The sequence below is a fragment of the Vigna radiata genome, chromosome 9 (assembly GCF_000741045.1).
Source record: "Vigna radiata var. radiata cultivar VC1973A chromosome 9, Vradiata_ver6, whole genome shotgun sequence".
Taxonomy (NCBI): Eukaryota; Viridiplantae; Streptophyta; class Magnoliopsida; order Fabales; family Fabaceae; genus Vigna; species Vigna radiata.
Genome location: NC_028359.1, coordinates 2,675,348 through 2,697,449, shown reverse-complemented (window position 1 = coordinate 2,697,449; position 22,102 = coordinate 2,675,348). Strand labels below are relative to the sequence as shown.

At 32.7% G+C, this 22,102-nt stretch overlaps 3 protein-coding genes across 4 annotated transcripts; 2 read left to right on the top strand and 1 right to left on the bottom strand.

Moving 5' to 3' along the window:
• The first annotated feature begins 2,319 nt into the window (after positions 1-2,319).
• LOC106774133 (probable GTP diphosphokinase RSH2, chloroplastic) lies at positions 2,320-6,289 on the top strand. 2 transcript variants are annotated; one of them, XM_022786430.1, is made up of 7 exons: positions 2,324-2,750; positions 2,860-3,521; positions 3,632-3,817; positions 4,270-4,730; positions 5,108-5,266; positions 5,348-5,699; positions 5,782-6,289. In XM_022786430.1, the coding sequence occupies exons 2-7, from the start codon at positions 3,009-3,011 to the stop codon at positions 6,091-6,093; spliced, it is 1,983 nt and encodes a 660-aa protein (XP_022642151.1). In that variant the 5' UTR covers positions 2,324-2,750; positions 2,860-3,008; the 3' UTR covers positions 6,094-6,289. The 2 variants fall into 2 exon arrangements, with proteins under 2 accessions (XP_014516485.1, XP_022642151.1); XM_014660999.2 differs by having other exon boundaries at positions 2,320-3,521.
• Positions 6,290-12,385: 6,096 nt separating this feature from the next.
• LOC106773949 lies at positions 12,386-13,156 on the bottom strand. Its single transcript, XM_014660716.2, has one exon. The coding sequence runs from the start codon at positions 12,855-12,857 to the stop codon at positions 12,465-12,467; it is 393 nt and encodes a 130-aa protein (XP_014516202.1). The 5' UTR covers positions 12,858-13,156; the 3' UTR covers positions 12,386-12,464.
• Positions 13,157-15,421: 2,265 nt separating this feature from the next.
• Positions 15,422-21,363, top strand: LOC106772972 (E3 ubiquitin-protein ligase SPL2). Its single transcript, XM_014659628.2, has 6 exons — positions 15,422-15,787; positions 17,708-17,809; positions 19,606-19,779; positions 19,967-20,088; positions 20,553-20,672; positions 20,969-21,363. The coding sequence occupies exons 1-6, from the start codon at positions 15,422-15,424 to the stop codon at positions 21,252-21,254; spliced, it is 1,170 nt and encodes a 389-aa protein (XP_014515114.1). The 3' UTR covers positions 21,255-21,363.
• Positions 21,364-22,102: the final 739 nt, after the last annotated feature.

Sequence of the window (22,102 nt, the reverse complement as noted above, 5' to 3'; positions counted from 1 at the left end):
TGTCTGAGTGTGGAAGTTTAATTATGATGTCTGCAACAGTGTCTGAAATTAAGATGCATATATCTACTTGGAATGATACCAAATTGTGGAATATATATATTACTCCCAAAAAGTTTTATGGATACGCTATGATCATATAGTGCTGCATTAAATTAAAATTTTCATTTCATTTTCTCAACAATCATTCAAATATAACATTCATGTACTACTTTTACATTTTTTAATCATAAATATATTAAAATGAAGCAATTTATGATATTCTATAATGGTTTTGGAATTTATTTTTTGTCTTATATATGATCGAGGTGTTGACAGATTCAGAATTGGAGATACAATTATGGAAGTTATCTCTGTATTTTTATTATAGAAATAATGATTGAAGAGTAAAACATAAGTAACTAAGTTAATAATAATAATAATAATGGTGTTAATTAAAGATTTATAGAGGATAAGCACGAAAATATAATAATGTTAAATGAAGAACTTGGGTGGTAGAAGATAAGAAAGTGGGAAGTGATTGGATGTACGTCTCAATTGCGTAATGCATTGTATTGACTCAAAATTGTCCCCACTTGCCTCTCGACATTGATGAGACTACCAACCTTCAAAGATCTTTTATATTCATTTTTTCACTGTTAAATTTTAGAAATAATACTATTTATATATATTTATTATATTTTCTGTAATATATGAAATATACCGGTCGGAATTAATGGTCATTTATAGGTAATTATTAGGTATTAATTTACAAATATATGGTATTAATGATTCTTATTGGGTTTGATTACCTTTGCATTAATGTTTATCAATGAAGTTGACTGTCACAACCCTTATAAGTATACAATGGATGTCCAGGTACATGGATCCTGATCAATCCTAATAAAAATATTGACCTCTTTATGAAACATATCTGACTTGAGCGTCAGAGTATCTTCTGCAAATCAACCCCTAATCGGGAAGAATTACATGAAGAGTTGGACGATCGCAACGTAGCAAGGAAAGACGACCCACCTAGGCAAATGTTACCAAAAATTTTCATATAGTTTTATACTTTTCTAGGAGTCATTTTGATATTGATATTGGTGTGGAGTATTCATTATTTTCTAAATATTAATATCTGTTGAAAAATATATTGGCGAAACTGTTAGTCAAAATTTGGTTCCTAAATTATAGCAATGTTTTTTTAACTAACAATACTTTAGTTAAAAAATTTGAACATAAATTCTATGCAAACCAATAACGTGACGGTAGCTATATGCAGCCTTTTTAATATACGTTGGAAAAGTTTGAAATAGAATTGAAATTAAACTTTTAAATTAGTAAATCGGAATGTCATTTTTAAATTTTAGTACAATATTAATTATCAGTTTATCGTTTTAAATATGTGATAATAAGTTATAAAGAGTCTATAATATATTTTTTAATTCTCTATGATTCACATTATCTGCAAACTGTAACCTCATATGGGCATCGTTAAATAATAAGAAAGACCTTTTATTTAAAATTATACGATAATGTATTAAAAATAAAAATACTTTATGTATTTTATTTTTCCTTATAATTTATTAACTTGCGATCTTGATTAATATTTTTACAAATAAAAATAGTAAAGTAGTTTGAATAGACAAATGTTTGATGCCTAACAAAACAACACTAAAAAGTCAATCAAATACACATTTTAGCTTGCTCGGGAAATTTGACGGTGAGAGGAACTTAGGCTAGAGAAAAATATATAAATAGACAAATTTTCTAGAGAGAAGGATTTAGCAATAAACATTTCAAAAATAAAACAATAAATGCAAAACACATTTTATAACTAAACACTTTAGAAATTAATGCACACCATAATACTGTGTATTAATGATGACGTGAATTAATTAATAATCTTTGAGTTCCAGATAATAGAGATATTATTGATTTTTTCTGAATTATTTATTTTTCTGGATAGTCCTACTAGATTGACGCAAAACTAAAAATAATGTTCTAGGAAAAATCAAAAGTGTGAGAGGAATAAAAGAAAATGAAAATTAATTCCAGATTTTATTGTGATAAATATAGAGTTTTGACGGTATTTATGGCGTGGATTTCTCTGAACACAATAGCCGTCTAGATTCAATGGGACCCACATCGAGCCAATTTGGGCATAACAGAAATAAATATCTTCCTTTGCAACAACAATCATCTCTGTTTTACCTTAAATCAATCTCTCACTACATTAAAAAAACACAAATTTATCTGAAACACACCTTGCCATTACCGTAATCTTCTGAGGACACAACTGTCATTTCACCTTTCTCTTCCATAGCTTCTTCTGAGCCATTCCTCTCACATAAACAAACTCAGAGGGTAGATTCTGCGAAAATCTTCTTCCAAGAACAACAGCTCTCTCTCTCTTTCTCTCGGTCTCTCTCTCCTGCTTCCATTTCCAAACGTATTTGACTCTCTCACCTTCAATCCCAGGGTTATCGCTTGTAAATTCTTATCTATTTAGGGTTCTTTTCCCCACCCCTTCCGTAGAAAAGTTCTGTATATAAGCAACACCCATCCCAATACAAAGAAAAAGTTTTTAAATTCCTGAATTCTTCAATCGAGCAATTTCCATTTGCAATTCTTTTTTTTTTCCCTCTCTGTACATACATAGGGAAAGCTTTTTCCTCTGTATGAGTCTTGGGTTCTTTCTTTTCTGAAATTGGCATCCCCAGAAAATTCTAATTATCCTCATATTCTTTTCTTCTTAGATTTCCCAAAGGGTACTTCAAAAATTGTGACTTTACCATTTGTTTCCGTGCTTGGGATTGAATTTCTGGAAACCCTAATTGTGATTTCCTAACCTCTTTTTCATGGCGGTTTCAACTATAGCCTTGTACGCGAGTCCGCCCAGCAGCGTGTGTTCCACGCCTCACCCTTGCCAGATCAACGCTCACGCTTCCTACGACTTCGAATTGGGGTCCCGATCTTCGTCGCCGGCGGCTTCGACGGCTCCTCCGTCGACGGTGCAGAAGCCTGTGATGGGCGGACTTTCGTGCCTGTTCTCGTCTCCGGCGGCGGCGGTGAAACACGCGGCGTTGTCGTCGAACTTTAACGGTGAGGAGGACGATTTGAAGGAGTTGGGCAGTTCCTTCTCGTATTCTCCGAGCAAGTTTGGTGGGTCTTCGTGGAAGAGGGATCAGAGTCCCGTGTCTGTTTTTCATGGTCCTGTTTCGTGTAGTGGTAGCAGCAGAAGCCCCATTAGTTCTACCTCCGTGAGAAGTATCAGGGGTGGGACCAGTGGGTTGTTTCATGGGTTTGTGAGGAATGCGTTGGGGTCTTGTTTGGATTATGACTTAGATGCGGGTGATTCATCTGCCGCGCTTGTGGATGAGTTGACCTTCAATTTAGAGGATAATTTGGTGGAGGGTGGGTTTCATTTTGAGCCCTATGCTAGAAAGTTGCTGCTGGGGGCGCAGTTGAGGCACAAGATCTTCTGCGAGGAGTTTGTCATCAAGGCCTTTTGTGAAGCTGAGAAGGCACACAGAGGGCAGGTACACGGAATTATGGAATGGAACTTTATTTTGTGTGTTTTGGAGTTGGAAGGTGTGGTACGTGGTTTTGGACTTTTGGTGAATTGATTTTTTGTCTGTGTTTTTTTTAGATGCGGGCTAGTGGGGATCCTTACTTGCAGCATTGTTTGGAGACCGCTGTGTTGCTGGCTTTGATTGGTGCCAATTCCACCGTTGTGGCTGCGGGGCTCTTGCATGACACGCTGGATGATGCTTTTCTGACTTACGATTATATATGTGGAGCATTTGGCGCTGGAGTTGCTGATTTAGTTGAAGGGGTGAGAACTAGTCTCTTGTTGATTGATGAATGCATGCGGTTTAGGATTTTGGGAATTGATGCTTGTGATCTGCAAGATCATTTTAATCAGCACTTAATATTTAAGATATTAATAAACTTCACACTTCAGATCTAGTGTTAGATTCCATGACCTAGTGTATCATAGGACTTTTTCACAGTTTAACGAACGTTGATCTTGGAGCAAATTTGTTTAGTATACAAACCATGAATGGCAGGTTTGTCGTTCTGTTGGTTGGTGTCTTGTAAGTGACAGTGTAATAACTTAATAACTGTCATTGTTGTGTTTTTGTTGCTGAAATTTTATTTTCAACTTTATAGGAATGAATTGCCATATTACCCATTTGATGCCCTGAATTCGTGTAATATAGACATATCTGAATTTTTTTAATGGTTTTGTCTTCAAGATTCTAACTTATTGTTATGGCATTTTAGGTATCTAAACTGAGCCACTTAAGCAAACTGGCTCGAGAAAATAATACAGCTTGCAAGTCAGTTGAAGCGGACCGCTTGCACACTATGTTCCTTGCCATGGCAGATGCAAGAGCTGTCCTCATTAAACTGGCAGATCGGTTGCATAATATGATGACACTAGATGCATTGCCTGTGACCAAGCGGCAGAGGTTTGCAAAGGAGACTTTGGAGATTTTTGCACCATTGGCCAATCGCTTAGGAATCTCTAGCTGGAAAGAACAATTGGAGAATTTGTGTTTTAAGCATCTCAACCCAAGCCAGCACGAGGAGCTTTCTTCAAAGCTTGTGGAGTCGTACGATGATGCAATGATTACTTGTGCGATAGAGAGATTAGAGCAAGCCCTTAAAGATGAAGGCATATCTTATAATGTCATTTCTGGGCGGCACAAGAGCTTGTATAGCGTTTACTGCAAAATGTTGAAGTATGCTTTACCATCCCTTACTTTTTATATAGTTTCTGAATTTTTTTCCCCCTGAAATGCAAATATAGTACTAGAAATTTCTTTATGGGTATGGGAAGGTAAGATTCTTTGAAGAGTATTATTTACACAAAAATGGGTGTCGTATCAAAGGCAGTAGCTCTTACTGCAAACACACGAAAACATCAGAATGGCCGTTGAGTTCTTTACGGGGCATCATCAATTTTGCTATTTTTATGGTGATATTGCTGTGAAACTACTGATGAAGCATCATTGTATAAAACTACTAAGACACAGAGTGTATTGCCTAAGTTTTACCTGACATGGATTGTACTGTTTGTACACTTCAGTTTCTCACAATTCCTTCTTTGTCGGTGTAGGAAGAAACTTACCATTGATGATATCCATGACATTTATGGACTGCGCTTGATTGTTGACAAAGAAGAAGACTGTTATAAAGCCTTGACAACCGTCCATCGGTTATGGTCTGAGGTGCCTGGAAAGCTGAAAGATTACATATGTCGCCCCAAGTTCAATGGGTATGTTGTGGCTCTGTAGTTGGGATTTATATTTTCAGTTTACAATCTCATATAGTCTGATTTTGGTTTTATAATTCTCAGATACCAATCTCTGCATACTGTGGTGATGGCTGAAGGCAACGTTCCCCTGGAAGTGCAAATTCGAACAAAAGACATGCACTTGCAAGCAGAATTTGGATTTGCAGCTCACTGGAGATACAAGGAAGATGATTGCCAACATTCTTCATTTGTGCTTCAGATGGTGGAGTGGGCTCGGTGGGTTGTTACCTGGCAGTGCGAAGCAATGAGTGGAGACTGTTCATCTGTTAGATATGCTGATTCAGTGAAGCCTCCATGCAAGTTCCCTTCCCATGCTGCCGATTGCCCATATTCCTATAGGCCAGATTGTGGTCAGAACGGGCCCGTTTTCGTCATCATGATCGAGAATGACAAGGTTTGTGGTCGTAATTTATGTAATACTCAATTTTGTGCAACCAAAGTTGGAATTTTTGGATTAACTGTGGGTGTGTTTGCAGATGTCTGTTCAAGAATTCAGTGCAAACTCAACGATATTGGACTTGTTGGAGAGAGCTGGGCGTGCAAGCTCTAGGTTGACAACATATAGGTTCCCATTGAAGGAAGAGTTGAGGCCAAGGCTGAATCACAAACCAGTGAGTGATCCGAAAAGCAAGTTGAAGATGGGAGATGTTATTGAACTTACACCAGCCATACCTGACAAGTATCTTACAGAATACAGGGAAGAAATCCAGCGTATGTATGATCGAGGGCTAACCGTATCAACCATGGGAACTTCTTCTTCAAGTACCATGGTTGGCTCAAGAAGTTGATTCCCTTTCTATTCATCAAAAAAAATTTAGTGACAGCTATGTATATATACAAATATTTGTACAGAACAACTGTGTCACTACCATGAACTTGCTAACTCGATTCAATTATGTCCGCAAATGATTTATTTTATGTTGTTGCTCCTCCTGCATTTATTACATCCCTCCTATTTCGATTATAAAATTCTGGTTTTCTTTATTCATCATGAACTCATCTACAATCTTCCAAGGAACTTGTTAGCAAGACCGAAATCAAATCTTCCAGATTGAAAGATTTAACTTTGACTGTAAACTCAGTCTATGAAAAATTGGAATGAAGATTAATTCTTATATATTATTGTTATGTTTACTAATCGTATAAATCAATTTTGTTTCAAATTTTTATTTTCTTTATTATTTATTATAGGAATATAAAATTGCATTATTTATATACTTTTTCTTGTCCTTTATTATTGGATTTCTTTGATGGTAAACAAGTCAACGAGAAAAGAAACCACGTTGTAAATAGCGTACTGAGTGCGGCATGTACAGTAACAGATGCTTTTCAGTATGTATAAATGTCGTATTCGATTTAAATTCTACTGTAATTTTCACAATTTAAGCTTTGTTGAATCTTTTAAGTTATGTTGTTGAAATTGAACTATTTTTGGTCACATTTCAAAAGGCAAAAACACGTCATGAACTTACCAGCATAAACAAATTTATTGATTAGGGATTAAGTAAATTGGGACCTCTAAAATATATGTGATTTGGAATATGAAATTTTGTTTTTAAAAATGGAAAAAATATTTAAATTGTCTTTTATTTAAATTTTTAAATGATATAAGATTGATAGATATGCCCAAATATTTATCAATTATAATAATAATTAATAGTTTATTTGGAAAAGCTGTGCCGAATCAAGTGTGCCAAACTTTACATTATAAAGACACAACTTTAACAGAAGAACAACACATTAAGATACGCAACTAACTATCTAAGTCTTATCATAACATTAATCTTTTTGGCATTGGATTAATAGCACTAGGTCCACCTATTGTTCTGGACAATGGTAGCTATGTGCATGCTTTAATTTTATTTAGTAAACCAAACTAAAAGGTTATAATATTATATTCAAATATAATAAAAACAAAAATAAGTAAAAATATTTATTTTTCAAATTGTTAAAAAATAGTGTTATTATCTCTTTTAAGTGAAAGATAAACAATATTAAGAGTAGCATCCTTTTCATTTTTTTTATTTCCATAATTTTAAGTAATGGTTTACACATTAAAAAAATTAAATATATTTTTCATCTCTGACAACATGCCAATTTAAGAATTGTTCTGTGATCAATTTTTTCATGACGAATGAGGTAAAGATTCCAAAGCTCTACAACTGAAGAATAATCTAAACCTAACTCCACCTTCATAGGCTTGGAAACCTTCACTTTCAATTTTCAAAAGTGACATAAAAATCTTTTGGTAATTGAGATTGGGATATTCTTTGCACCCACACCATATTTTCTACACTCACTTTCATTCTCGTTAATTCAGTTTTCCTTCACACTTGAGTTATGAGATTTTTTTTCAATAATAACACATTACTTTTTTAATTTCATATATAATATACTGTTTATTATATTTATCTATATAACACAGTTTTTAATAGATTCAAAATTTGGTTTTTAAAACTGAATTTTGAATATATTTGAAAATGTTTTTATAAAAATTAAAATTCAAAATTTGTATGACAGGAAAACAAATTCTGTAAAATATTTATTCACTTTTACTTTTTACTTTGAAACTTTCTCCACTTTTTTCTACTTTTTCTCTTTTCTCTTTTCTCTTGACCTAGAAGTCACGTCCTTTTTTCTTCTTCCCCTTTTCTTCTTGTTGTGTTAAGTTTTTCTTCTTCTCTTGTGATACTCTATCATCATAAATCCTAAGTACAATTACATATTTGATTAGACTTGCATGTTTAGAATTTACATAATTATATATAAATATTGGTGTTTTTTGTGTTGTGAGAAAAATAGTGATGCATTGATTTGGAAAAGCATGAAAGAAAGGAAAAAATAGTGAAGCTTACTTTTAGTCATTGCCATTGAATGAGTTTGGAAAACCATGGGAGGTTTCAATGGTTTTTGAAACCCGATGAATAATTTTAATTTTTTTTAATAATTGAAAACCATATAGATTTGGAAAACCCTTTCTCAGTGAACAAATTTTTTTTCTTAATTATTGAAAACCATGAATCAGTTCAACAAGTTTGGAAAACCATTGAAGGATTGAATGGTTTTTGAAACACGATGAATAATTTTATTTTATTTTTAATTATTGAGGACGTTTAGAAAACCCTTGAAGGTTTCAATGGTTTTGGAAACCTAGTGAACAAATATTTTTTTTTTATTATTGAAAACCATGAAGTAATTGGTTTTGAAAACCCGTGAACAATTTTTTTTTGAAAACCTATATGGATACACTACATCCTATAGAAAGGCTCGGTTGGCTAAACAACAAGCAATTGAACATGAGTATGGAAATTGGGAAGGGAAGAATCGTTCAACAAATTGCCATGCCTACTACAAGCCATGCAAACTTTTCTTCCCGGTTTTGTGTACAAATTGAAAACAAAACCAATTATTGATGGCCTAGGGGCCCGTCAAAACAACCAATATTTCAAAAGACTTTTCTGGACCTTCAAACCTTGTGTTGGTGGATTCCCATATTGCAAACCGTTGGTGCAAATGGATGGAACATTCTTGTACGGAAGATATATGGGGACTCTTCTGGTGGTTGTGACACAAGATGGGAGAAACAACATACTCCCCCATTGCTTTTGTTATAGTCGAGGGTGAAATAACATACGCTTGGTTGTTTTTCCTAAAAAGCCTTAGGAGACATGTCACACCTCAACAAAACTTGTGTTTAATTTCGCATCGCCACAAATCTATTAGTGCAGCATTCAACCGACAGTGGGTGGACAGAAGGACAATGTGTGCACGTCTATTGCATTCGACACATTGCACAAAATTTCACCCGAAGATTCAGGGATACAAGTTTGAAGAAGGACCTTGCCAACATGGGTAATTACTTCATTTTTACAAATTTTAACCAATTAAATGTCGTCTTTATTATTCTTCGTTATCTGTAATCATTACTATTTTCTTAAATATTTTTGCAGCATATGCAATGTCTGAACCGCGATGTAACTATTACTTACAATATCATTAGAGAAACAGTCCCGAAGCAGCAACTTGGATTGATCAAATTCCAAGACAACAATTCACACTTGCGTATGATGAAGGCAAAAGATGGGGTCATCTAACAACAAATATAGACGAAACAATTAACTCAGTCCTGAAGAAGACAAGAAATTTACTAATCTCCTCCATAGTATTGGCCACATACACAAGATGCAACACCTTTTTCACAGAAAGAGGGAAACAAATAATTGCAATGATAAGTGCTGGTCATGTCTATTCTGAAAATGCCATGAAGGTCCTACAGGATGGTGATTCGAAATCAAATACCCACAGGGTTGTTGAATTTAATAGAAATACAACAAGATTCAGAGTCGAGGAGATGGTAAACCCAAGAGAAATACGACCTATAGGAAAATTTGTTGTCAGATTGGATGAACGATGGTGTGATTTGGCAAGTTTCAAAAGATTCATCTACTGTGTTCACATGTCTTAGCAGGTTACAAACATGCTCATCACGACTTTAACATTTACATCAGTCCCTACTATAGGTTAGATGTCATCATGAAAATGTATAATAATATGTTTGTGGAACTATGACACTAAGAATATTGGCCACCATACCAAGACACAAAAAGGAATGTAAAGGGTCGACCAAAATCATCCAAAATTAGGATTGAAATGAATATCAACGAACGACCACATCCACAAAATTGCTCATATTGTCAAACCCCAGGCCACACAATAAATCATTGTCCTCACAATCCTGACATCAGAGGGTCCACATTCCATCATTAAATTCATTGAATAAAACTTATATTTGTTTTAAAAAAAGCATTCTCCTTCATTTTAATTAAATAAAAATTAAATAATATATTATCTCTGAAATCGATTATCTGGATCACTACTAACAAAAGTCAAAATTTAGTTTCGTGATAACCAAATTCATACATATCTTTTCGTAAAATTCACTCAAACTTCAACATACCAAAAAACAAATTACAATATACATTTTCACAAAAATATAGCAAAAATAAACTTATAATTCGGTTTCCTAGAAACCGAATTCTAAAATACTTTTCGAAAAATTTAAAAACCTATGTTGATAAATATAAGTGAGAATTCGATTGCGTGAAATGCATACTCTACTTTACATTTTAAAAAAAAATTTACAAAATAAAAATCAGAAATCGATTTTCTGTAAATCAAATTTTAATCTATCATTTATAAAAGATAATATAGGTCAGAATTCGATTTTCTAAAAACCAAATTCTAACTCAAACTCGTGTAAAAAAAAAGCATAACAAAGTTAAAATTCAGTTTTCGAAAAACCGAATTCTGAACTAAGTAAAAACCGTATTATTTATGTAATTTTAAAGAACAATATTATACGTTCCTAATTTGAAATCTAGCATATGCTATGTTAGAAAAAGAAAATCGAATTATGACTTTATAGTAGTTCTTATTTCTAGTTAAGTATGCAAAAAATGTATATATTTTAGTTGAATTTTTCATTAATCGGGTGACATCATTATTTTATCGTTTCATTTTGTTTCATATTTTTTAATATGTGAAAAAAAAACAAAAATAACAAGATAAAATAGTAGTCACATTATCCAATTAAAAAAAATTACAGATGGTTTAATTAAAAAATATATAAATTTAAAATACACAATAGATATAAAAAAAAATAATAATAAGAATTTAGTTTATTATATTTAAGTTTACGATAGACTTAAAACTTAATTAAATATTAATAAATTCAACAAGTGAAGTTCCAACCTTTCTTTTATGACTAATCAAACTCCAATTTTTAACTAGATATATTTTTTTTTCAACTATTGGGCTTTACCGGGTAAATCTTGATTACAGGGTGTTGTTCCTTCCACCTTCCCATTTCAATCCTCCACCTCCCCATTTTTTTTAACTTCTTTTATATTACTAAAATAACCCCCCTTTTTTTTTTACTTTTTTAACCCTGTTTAATTTAAGTAACCCTAGATTTCACTTCCCAATTTTCTAATTCACTCAACTCATGGTAAGAGCAGACCCACCTCCTCCTCACGTTCGTTTCCCCTTCTCCCTCACCCTAAATCCTTTTCATTTCTTTCTAAACTCTTACTCTCAAGTTTCCCAGTCCTCTCTTCTGTTTGTTTTTGGACATTTCGTGGTGGTGCGTTTTTGGTTAGTGCGGCGGTGTGTTTCGTGGTTGGTGCGTTTCTGCCACTTGGTCTCGAGGTTAGTTTCTTTGTTTCTTCTTCCTGCCATGACAGAGAAGCTTGTTTTGTTTGGTTAGTTTTTTCTTCCGCGAAGGTTGTTGTTTTGTAAATGTATGTGATATAGTGTTGTGCTTCGTTTCTTCTGCTTTTCTGTGTGTACGTACGAGGAGGAAGACGTCTAGGCCTCAACGGATGTACATCCGTTTCGCCCTGAAACAGATGTGAATATCCGTCAATGGATGGTCATATCCGTTTAAAGAACTGCAAGAACAATTAAAATTACAGTATGAATACTCTTCTCTTCCTGTTGTCGATGAAATTGATGTCCATATTCAGAATCTGGAAAATCAACTCAAGCAACCGTCAAAAGGATAAATTTTTATTAAAGGATAAAATAAGAATAAAAAAATAAAGTAAAGGGTAAAAGGGGAAAGGGAAGGTGTAAGGAGCAAATGGGGAGGTGTAGGGAGCAAATGGGGAGGTGCAGAGAGCAACACCCATGATTATATTGTAGAAATCCACTTCATGGACCCAACAAAAATCGGAATCATATCCTTCTTGGCTGTTGCTTCCTGCACTCTCTAAATTTTCTTTTAGTCCCTTCTGTCCTAAAGTGACTATTTTATACTTTATTATTTTGTAATAACATGACTTATTTTATTTTATTTTCTTAAAAATTGGACATCAATGAAAAAATTTTAAATGAGACGAAGATATTACATAAACTAAAATCCTTATTATAATATGTTTTTATTTTTTTTATATATTATTAACTTTGTTATTTGTATTCAAACTCGAATTTGAAATATTGAAAAAATATATTTTTCTCTCGAATTTTTAAATATTTTATGAGAGTAGCATAACATTCACGTAATAACAGTGACAAGTAATAAACTGAAGATAAAACATTTATACTATGTGTTTGAGCTTTTAAGGTATAAAAAATACAGAAAGAAAGAAAGTATATGGTTCTATCTCCAAAAGAATTCTTGAACTGAGGTCTGGCAGTGAAGAAGAAGCACGAGCATAACCAAAATCCCTCCCAAACCCCAGGAAGAGCTTCCAATTCTGAACACCCATGAAGGCTCAGGAGATGGTAGAAAGGAAGCTCTTGCTGTTGATGATGATGATGACGATGACACAGAAGAAGAGGTTGTTCTGATGGCAATTATGAGACCAACAAGAAACATAGGCAGAAGAAAACCAGCAGAGCTCCATTTTGACTCATAGTACCTCCTGTCACTCCTTGAGTTCCCATACAAGGGAGACAACACCACCGCTGAGACGAAAGCCAACACCATGGCCAATGATCTCTGTGATGATGATGAAGAAGAAGAAGAAGCATAGGTGGTGGTTTTGGCCATAACTTGAAGCTGAAGCAAAGAGTGAGTTTGTCTTTGTGTAAGATGAAAATCTCAGGTTATGAAGAAAGAATATATAGTGCAGGAAAAGGTGATTAGGTTAAGGAATTAATAATGTATATGTGAGATTGAATGATGGAGAAAGAACCGACCAAAAAGTAAGAAGGATTAAAGAATTTGACACAAAAGATAAAAGAAAATATAAAGGTGAAAAGGATGGTAGAAAAAGGAGATTCAGGGTATGGAAGTAAGGTATTTTTCTTAGCTTTTTGTTTCTGTTCACATTGTTCTGTGTTGTTCAGGAAGAAAGTATAGCTGTAAGCCATGTTTTATAGATTGGAGATGGAGAGCAACTGTAATCAAAGTGACATGCATAATTTAATTTTATGTATATTTATCATTATTTTTATAATTTTAAAACATATATACTTAATATTTCTTAAGTAAATTAGTAAGTTTAAATTCAATCTTTTTCTCTATTGTTTTTCTTTATATTTTCCTTAAATTGAATAATTTAAACTTTTTTAAGCTTAATTAAAAGGAATAAAATATTATGGTGATTTTAATATGTTTTTAAGTTTTTTATAGATTTTTAAATAAATTTGTTTTTAAATTTAATATAGAGTAATTGGTTTAAACAGTTTAATTGAACTTGTTTTTTTTTTATTATATTATATACCTTCGTTTTACATTGCACTATTCATTGTACTGAGTACAATTAATAATATGATATGTTTGTGAATTAAGTTACGAAAGTAGAACACTAGGTAAGAATTGGTGAGTTAATCCGTTCACTACATATTTAACTTGGATTGGGTTTGAAAAAATTATATTTTTTATACGGGTCAGGTTTTAATCCGATTCATGCGGGTTGAATTTCTGGTAGATCAAATTGACCCACCAACCCATCTACCTAATTTTATTTTATTAAAATTTAATTTTATAAAAAAATATTTATTATTATTTTTTGTATGAAATAATTATTTAAGTTTCCTATTTTCAAAATTAATTAAACACCCATGGTCGAAGTGAAATTTAGAAGTGAAATTTGTTTAGATTTAAATTATAGAAAGTTTATAATTTTTGTTATTTAAAATAATTGTATTTAAGTGAGCCCAGTGAACCAATCTATGGTGGATCAGACCGAGTTCAAATTTTTTTGATTCGCTAATAAATAAGATAGAATGGATTAACTCACTAATGTTGTGTTCGTTTGCGCATAATTTACTATTTAGAAGGTTTTGCGAGCGATGATTTCAGCTTAAATACGCGTTCGTTTGCATGGATTGAAGGCGATGGAAAGCAGTAGATTTGCGGGATTCTCCAATTTCGACTTCTTCGCTCCACAGCGATGATTTGCGCGGATTCATATCAAAATTTCATATTTGCCCACATAGATTTTTAAAATACCATTTATATAATAACATAAAATAATACAGTTACATCATAAAATAATACAGTTACTGGATTTCATACCCAAAATTTGCGATCTGCACATGAGTAGAGTAGCTTTTTAATAATTAAAAATTAATTTTAATAATTATTAATAAATTTACTTTCTTTATAAATATTTTTGCATTTATATATAACATTAAAAAATAACATTTTATATTACTTTAATAACTAGGGATATTTTGGTAATTTTAAATTTCTACCAATTAAATTAATTTTTTAAATATATCATATCAATCAAATCTTACACTAATTCTCACAAACTTTACCTTCAAATCCACTCTCAATTACTCACAAATCCACTCAAAAAAACAACAAAAAAATTACTCTCAAATCCACTCAAATCCATTCAAATCATCTCCTCCAAATCATCTCCCTCAAAAGAACAGAGGCTAAGTGACCAACCTGTGGTGAGTTGAGTCAAATTGAACCGAGTTATCCGTTTTTGTAGCTCTACCTAAAAACTAACAAAGAAATGTTTATAACAAATTTTATTTGGTAAGTCAGTTGTTAATATACTAACATTATTGAACATTAAGGGTAAATAATATCTACAAATTAAAATAAAACAAAATTAACATATGACCATAAACAACTCTAGTACTTTTTTTTTTCATTAAATATACATTGATACTTTAAAATTTCTTTTAATATATTTTAAAGCATCAAAATTAATGTTGTGTAAAAAGGAGTAACAAAAAAAAAAAATCACTAAAGAATCCAAATTTTAGGTGACCAACTTTTCATAAAATCTTTATTTCTTTTGCCAATTTTTAGGCCTATGTACATTACGAAAACCTAAATGATATTGTTAATTATTAAATTATGAAGTCAAGGTAAGAAAGAAAAAACTATACTTAATAAAGATAAAATCCATTTTAATAAAGTACTGTAATACAATTTAAATGAAAAATACTTTTAAAAAATTTATAAAAAATACAATTTGTTAAATTAATCACCAAAATATTTCAATATTTTTTTATTGTGTATGATAATAAAAAATACTATTTTCAGATGGTGGTTCGTTAACGGTGGATGTTGTAAAAGCTGAAGGAGGAAGTGGATTTAGTGATATTGCAAGAAACGCGTGTGTTGGTGTGAGGAATGAACGATCAATGTCCCATCAGGAGCAAGCCTTAGTATCTCTTCTCTCCCAACTCGCCCTTTCCTTCGACGGCGCCGTTTTGGGCTTCGCCTTGGCCTACGCCGCCATCCGCACTTTCTTCAAATTCTCCGCCACCTCTGCCGCCCTCCGCAAGCTCCGCCGCGCACCTTACCTCTCTGTTTCCGACCTCCGATCACTCCTCGCCGATTCTCCCCCTGACGCTGACTCTACCTCTGACGGTGGTACAATCGTAATTGTTCGCGGCACCGTTGATGCCAAGTCTGCCGTCGATGGCTCCTGGAAAACTCTCAGACCGGGCGTCTTGGTCTCTCGAGAGTCGGGTGATAAAGGCGTCATCCTTCAAAGAACTCAAACGGTAATCTCTTTTTTTCTTGCTCGAATTTATTGAGATTAATGTGGTATTGAGAAGAGAGATTTGCATATTTGTTGAAAATTCTTTGTCGTGGAAGGTTTTATTCGAAATTTTGGGTGTATGTTAAGTGGTTATTAGTGTTTTTAGAACCGTGATCGACCTGTAATTTTGTATGCTTTAATTTAGGAAGTGAAAAGTTTAAATTCTGGAGTACTGTCAGTTTACACTTGATTCAGAACAAAAATACGTAAAGGTGGAAAATAAAACGGAACTTAGTTTGTTTGTACCTTCAACTTGGGTTGGTTGAATGCCAATCCAACATTTTCTTTCTTCAACTACCAGTTGCACACTATTAGAGATTGTGTTCATAAAGAACTAGAATGAACCAAATTAGAATTCAATTGAATTAAGTTAGACTTAAAGTTCACCGCATGAAGAAGGAGTGTTGTTCTTTCTCAATTTCTTTTCATACATGCATGTTTAGAAGATAATCATCTTATCATTCCCTCCATTTTAAGGAAGATTTGTTCTCAAATTCATACCACTTGAAGATTTCTTATCAAACTGTAAAATGGACCATGTAACTAAATTGAACTGACTTTGTTTCGCTTTGACTGCTTTGAACCGAATTGTCTTGGATCAATAAACTGATTTTGAAAAAATGAAGTTTAAAGTTAGATAGCAATGCATATAAGTTTTCTTTTATATTAATTATTTTCTCAAAAATCACGCAAAATACCGTATACATATATTGTGGTTATTAATATAACACCGTCCATTGTAAAAGTGTTTATATGTCTGCAGAAATGACTAGATAATTGGGAGTTTAAAACATCCTATATTAATTAGTAGAGTTTTCTATCTCTAATAATATGAAATGAAGAGACAAGAACTTTTCCTAAAAGTATTCAACTTCCGTATTCCAGAATTACTAGTTAATCAGTAACCAAAAAAAGCTATTGAATCAAATGGTTTGTAGTTTAAAAATAAATGGGTACAACGATATTGCATATATCCACATAAAGATAGATTTAATACAGAAACACGACAAAGTAAGTGGGAGAACCAAATAAAAAGTGGTTAATTCATTTGAGTATATTTGTTTATTTTTCTTTACATGAAATTACACATCATAAGTTGGACACAAAGTCATGAACGAGGGTACTTACAAAATCAGAGGAAATCCTTTGAAACCAACAACATAAACTACTTTCTTCTAGCACTGAACTTTTTTCTATAACAGTTCACTTCAGTATTAAAACTGATTTTGAAAGAGTTTAGATTCAATTTATTTTAAAACAGTTTAGTTATTTTGAAGTTAATTTAGTTCGGGTTAGTTTAGATCAGTTACTTTTGGACAATCTTACATTTTGGATTGACATTCGGCACAGTGAAAGGGTTTATCAAGCACGTCATCAATTGTGTGCTACTTTTCGGAAACCAATTGGTTTGTTAGTGTTTAGCGTGGCTCAATGACTTTTCAAACACACGATTACTTCCACCACCTTAACCCAACCCCTCTCTTTGTGTGTGTATGTATAATTGCACGTCAAATGCACTATATGCCTATGTATTTTAAACTACAAAGTTGTTTTAATCCAACTTTTATAATTATCTATTATAATAATAATTGAACTTCATCTTCTAAAGCATGACTTCAGAGTGTTACCTAAGAGTTCTCTGTTCAATTTATGGATAGTGTACTTTGACGTTTTGGCCATAAGATGTTATTTAATATTAAGTATTGACATGCTTCCTCTTGTTCTTGATTAATTTATATGAATAACTTTTATGTCTTGAAGTTGTAGTATCTTTTTCTTTATTGTAGAAAATATAAGTTTAATTTCAGTTTTAATGTCTTGCAACTTAGTTATTTGTGAATTAGAGGTCTAATTTATTTATTTTGTGTTGATCATAATGAAGTGTATATACAATGAATGGAAAGGATTATTAGGATGGACTTCTGATCTTCGGGCCTTTATTGCAAGATCTTGGAGAAAGCAAGAGTCTACATCTTTAAGGAAGGTAATGGGTGCATAACTTTGTTACATATTGAGGTTCATAATGTATAAAGAGAATTCTGGTATGATATGGCCAATTGATTTGTATTTAATGAGGTTAAATCTGATACAAGTTGGTATATATAATTGAGTAGGGTTGACAACAACTCTCTAGCTTATGTGGTAAATATATCCTAGTAGATTATTTTATATCCATAATCAATTAGTGGTTTTATTTTATTTTTTTAATAATATATAATATATAGTACAATTTCTTGCTGATTGTGCATCACGTAGATGCTTCAGCTGATCTTGGCCTAGGTTAGTAAAAACAGTTCAGCATTTCAAACAGGATGCACTTTCAGTTGCAATGACTAAAACACGAGCTAATTAATAGTAATGAAGGAATTTGATCATAGTTAAATTACTGCAGTTAACAAATACAAAGTTACTCCTCTCCTGTTTTTTGAGCTGCAATGCGAGAGGTTGGAGAGGTAGAGAGACAGCTATATCAAGTTCCTGCCAGTCTGCCCCAATTCCCTGCCCCATATAAAAAGGATATGAATGTTTTTAGTTAGCATTTAATTTGTGTTTTGAAACTGATTTTAGTGGTAAAAGTCTGTATGTGGGTTTTATTAGATAATAGAAAAATGATGGAAAGTTACCAAAGGAATTCAAAGGAGAATAAAAATAGATGGATAGTTGAAATAGAACATAGTAAAACAAAAAAGGGTAAATGGAAGAAAAGAAGATAGATTGACAGAAAGAAAGTTATGGCGAGAGGAAGCTGCAAAGAGGCCAGCTTGGCTTGAGGGCTACTAGGATTTGACTGGAAACTAGATGGGCTGAGGTTTGGATAGAGATTAGCCTCCACTTGATGGTATAATAGTAGGGCATCGATATGCAATTCGGCTCCTATCCAGTCGTGGTTTTGGCCGGTATGCATTTGACAGAGAGACAGTGCTGTGAGTTTCTTGTTGTGGCTAGGGGCCATGATTCTTTGTGAGAACATCTTTTTGACACTAATTGTTGAGTCTTTCAAGGGAGATTCAACACTAATAAACCATGAGCCAACCGAATAAGAAACTACCACACAATCTTCTAGCTAATACCTTAAAGAGAATGAGTTTGTGGGTCTTTTATGTTCTTCAACTTTCTTAAACTTAAATTCTTAATAGTTGTTGCCATTGGATACTCTGTATGGATTGATTATGATGTGTCTTTTGGTTTATCTTTTCTTTGTTCCACCTTTGATCTTAATTTGCTTTAATAGCTAGCAAATATAATGGGCGAGTTTGTTTGTGCTTATTTTTTGAAATGAGAGTATTTTTTAATAAAATAAGCATATTTATGCTTTCCTATGAGTTTGTCTAATCGGCTTAGTTAAAAAATAAGCAGGTTTCTATCTGATTCTCAAATAAGTGATTATTAAGAAACTGCTTATTTAAAAAAGACTTACTTTAAATAAACTGGCCCATTATATATTCAAATTACAAGACATTGGAGGAAAAAGGAGTTCAAGCTCAAATTTAAAAAAAAAATGAATATTAATTTACTTTATGTATTGTAATAGCACTTTACAAAATAAAAAGCAGTAAGTTTTGTTTACACTGATACTAGACCATAATCTTACCAAAATAACGAATAAATCATGAAATATATTTATTGAAATATGAAAATCGTTCCTTAAGGATCATATAACAAGCAAAATAAAAACTAAATTTCTGCTCCACTAAGAAAGGATCATGTAAGATATTGTATATAGTTTTAGATACTATAGTATGAAATGTATTCTAGATATTCTGACTATCTTTGTTGTAGGTGCCTTTTGTTCTGATTGATGTTGGACGGCGACCATCTACTCCCGAGTATGTTGTTGTCAACATGGATGGCTCAAGACATCCGTTACCTTTAACAACAGTTTATCATAAATTGCAACCAATAAATGCTTCTCCTTATACTTTCTTGCAAGCGCTTTTTGGGCATGAATATCCCGTGAGTTGATATTCTCATTACTTATTTGCCGTGGACAGCATAATCATGAGTAATTTTAAAGCTCAATACTCTATTTCACTTCAAGAAGTCTATTATGGTGTTCACATCTTTAACTATTTCTTGTGAAATTGTTGATCTTTGGTGTATCACATTTGCTGAAATGTTATCATATGTTTCTTTTTTGCAGGTTGGACTGCTAGATGAAGAGAAAATACTTCCATTGGGGAAGGATATCACTGTTGTCGGCCTTGGTAGTTTAAATAATGGAGTTGCTGAAATTAAGTCATGCAAAGATCTACCATATTTTTTGTAAGTTTGTTTTAGTTGCAATAAACATTGTTGATCATGAAAATATCCTACCAATTGGTATTGTTCGTTATAAAGTTAGTAAAGTAGAGGAGATTGTTTCATTCCACGATAGCATAACACTAATCCTTTTTTTTTTTACCTTCTGTATCCATTATTGGAGAAATGTCACTTTACTGGTATGATTAATTAATTAATTGACACTGGTTACCATGAATGTGGTTTTGATCAAACGTGTTTTAATTTTTGTGCCAACAAGTAGAGGTGCACGTGTCATATGTGAAGTATAAATAGTTATGATAAATGATAAACCTAATATTTTGTTTTGATGGCGCGTTCACATTAGTGATACTGAATTTTTTATTTTTCTCCTTAAATTCATTATCTGGTTGCACATATCTCTGATAAATATTTATTAGTGATTCAGCATGTGGAAGTGCTGCTTATGGTTGTCTTCTCTTTTGTAGATCTGACTTGAGCAAAGATCAGATGATAGTGGATCTTTCCATAAAAACAAAAATTCTGTTTTGGGGTGGCATTGCTATCGGTTCAATGTCAGTTGGGATCCTTGGCTATGCCGTTGTGAGGTATGTTGGTTTGGCTTATCTGTCTATTTATTATGTTACTACTGTGATCTGCATTTTGTTAAGTATGGTTGGCTTTAGAATTTTCTGAAACAAATGGACTTTCCTGGTTGGTAAACTACCTTCATGATGATGTGAAATAAACTGAATGGTTGGTTTTTTAATATTGTTGGCACACTTTGATAACCTTAATTTTGATATAATCAGAATACTGGAAATATTTGAAATGATATTATCAGTAATTTTGGGTGATTAAAGACAGTTGTATTGGGACAATTACACACATGCTGATTTTTCAGGAACTGGAATAAGTGGAAACAGTGGAAGCTACAAAGGCAGCTCCAGCAACAAAGGCAAGCAGTGAATAATGTTGAACCTCAGATAGATGATGATGAGATTGAAGATGTTCCAGATGGACAATTATGTGTCATATGTGTGATGAGGAGAAGGCGTTCTGCCTTCATCCCCTGTGGGCATCTTGTGTGTTGCCAAGGGTGTGCCATAGCAGTTGAACGTGAAGTGTTACCTAAATGTCCGGTTTGTCGTCAGGAGATTCGAAATTCAGTGCGGATTTTTGAAACATGAACAGACATTGGCTGAATGTTCTGTTCACTCCTGCGGCAGGAAACTTTAACACCTTCTAATGAGAAGAATCTGCTTTTTATTTTGATAAGACCCGGAGTTTTTGGGAAAACTTGCCTTGCTCCTGTTTCCCTTGAACATATTTTGATAATTGGACATGGCTTAAATAGGTTGGTAGATATTAATTCGTAGCTTCCTCACTCTCACTCTGCCAGGTCTTTTTGGAAAACCTTGCAAGATTTTCCAACTATTCCGGTTGCAGTGTACATCAAGATTTAATTTTCCCTTATACATATAGAATGAACTCTAATATGTAGAAGAGCATATCTGCTTTCTAGTTATAGGTAAATCTCACGAGTAAACTTGTAAATCCTACATTAAAAAGTAAAAACTTATGCTGGTAGTTAATAATTAGGTATTCAGTCAATTCAGCCTCTAGTTTCTTTGCTGAGCCTCATGCTCTTTTATTCGTTGACAAATATTTGGGTTTATTGATTTGAGAAAATGATGTTGTTGTTCTAGTTTTTAAATTTTAAATGTCAGTATAAAAATAGTAAATTTAAATATTTTAATGAAAATAATTTCACATGTTTTCGAAACTTAAAAGGAAAAAGAAAAACGAGAGAACATTTTTAATGATTAGAAGTAAAATAAAAATGAAAATAAAACGGTTTTCAATTTTTTATTTTGATAAAACTCACTACGAAACTTGTTAACCTTTTCATTTTAGCTAATTACAGAAGTAGCTTCATTAAAAATAAAGTATTGAGAACTAAAGAAAATTAAAATAAATTTTATTCAAATAAACTAAGCTCAAATTTACTACGAAGTTTTTCGTATACCACATGTGC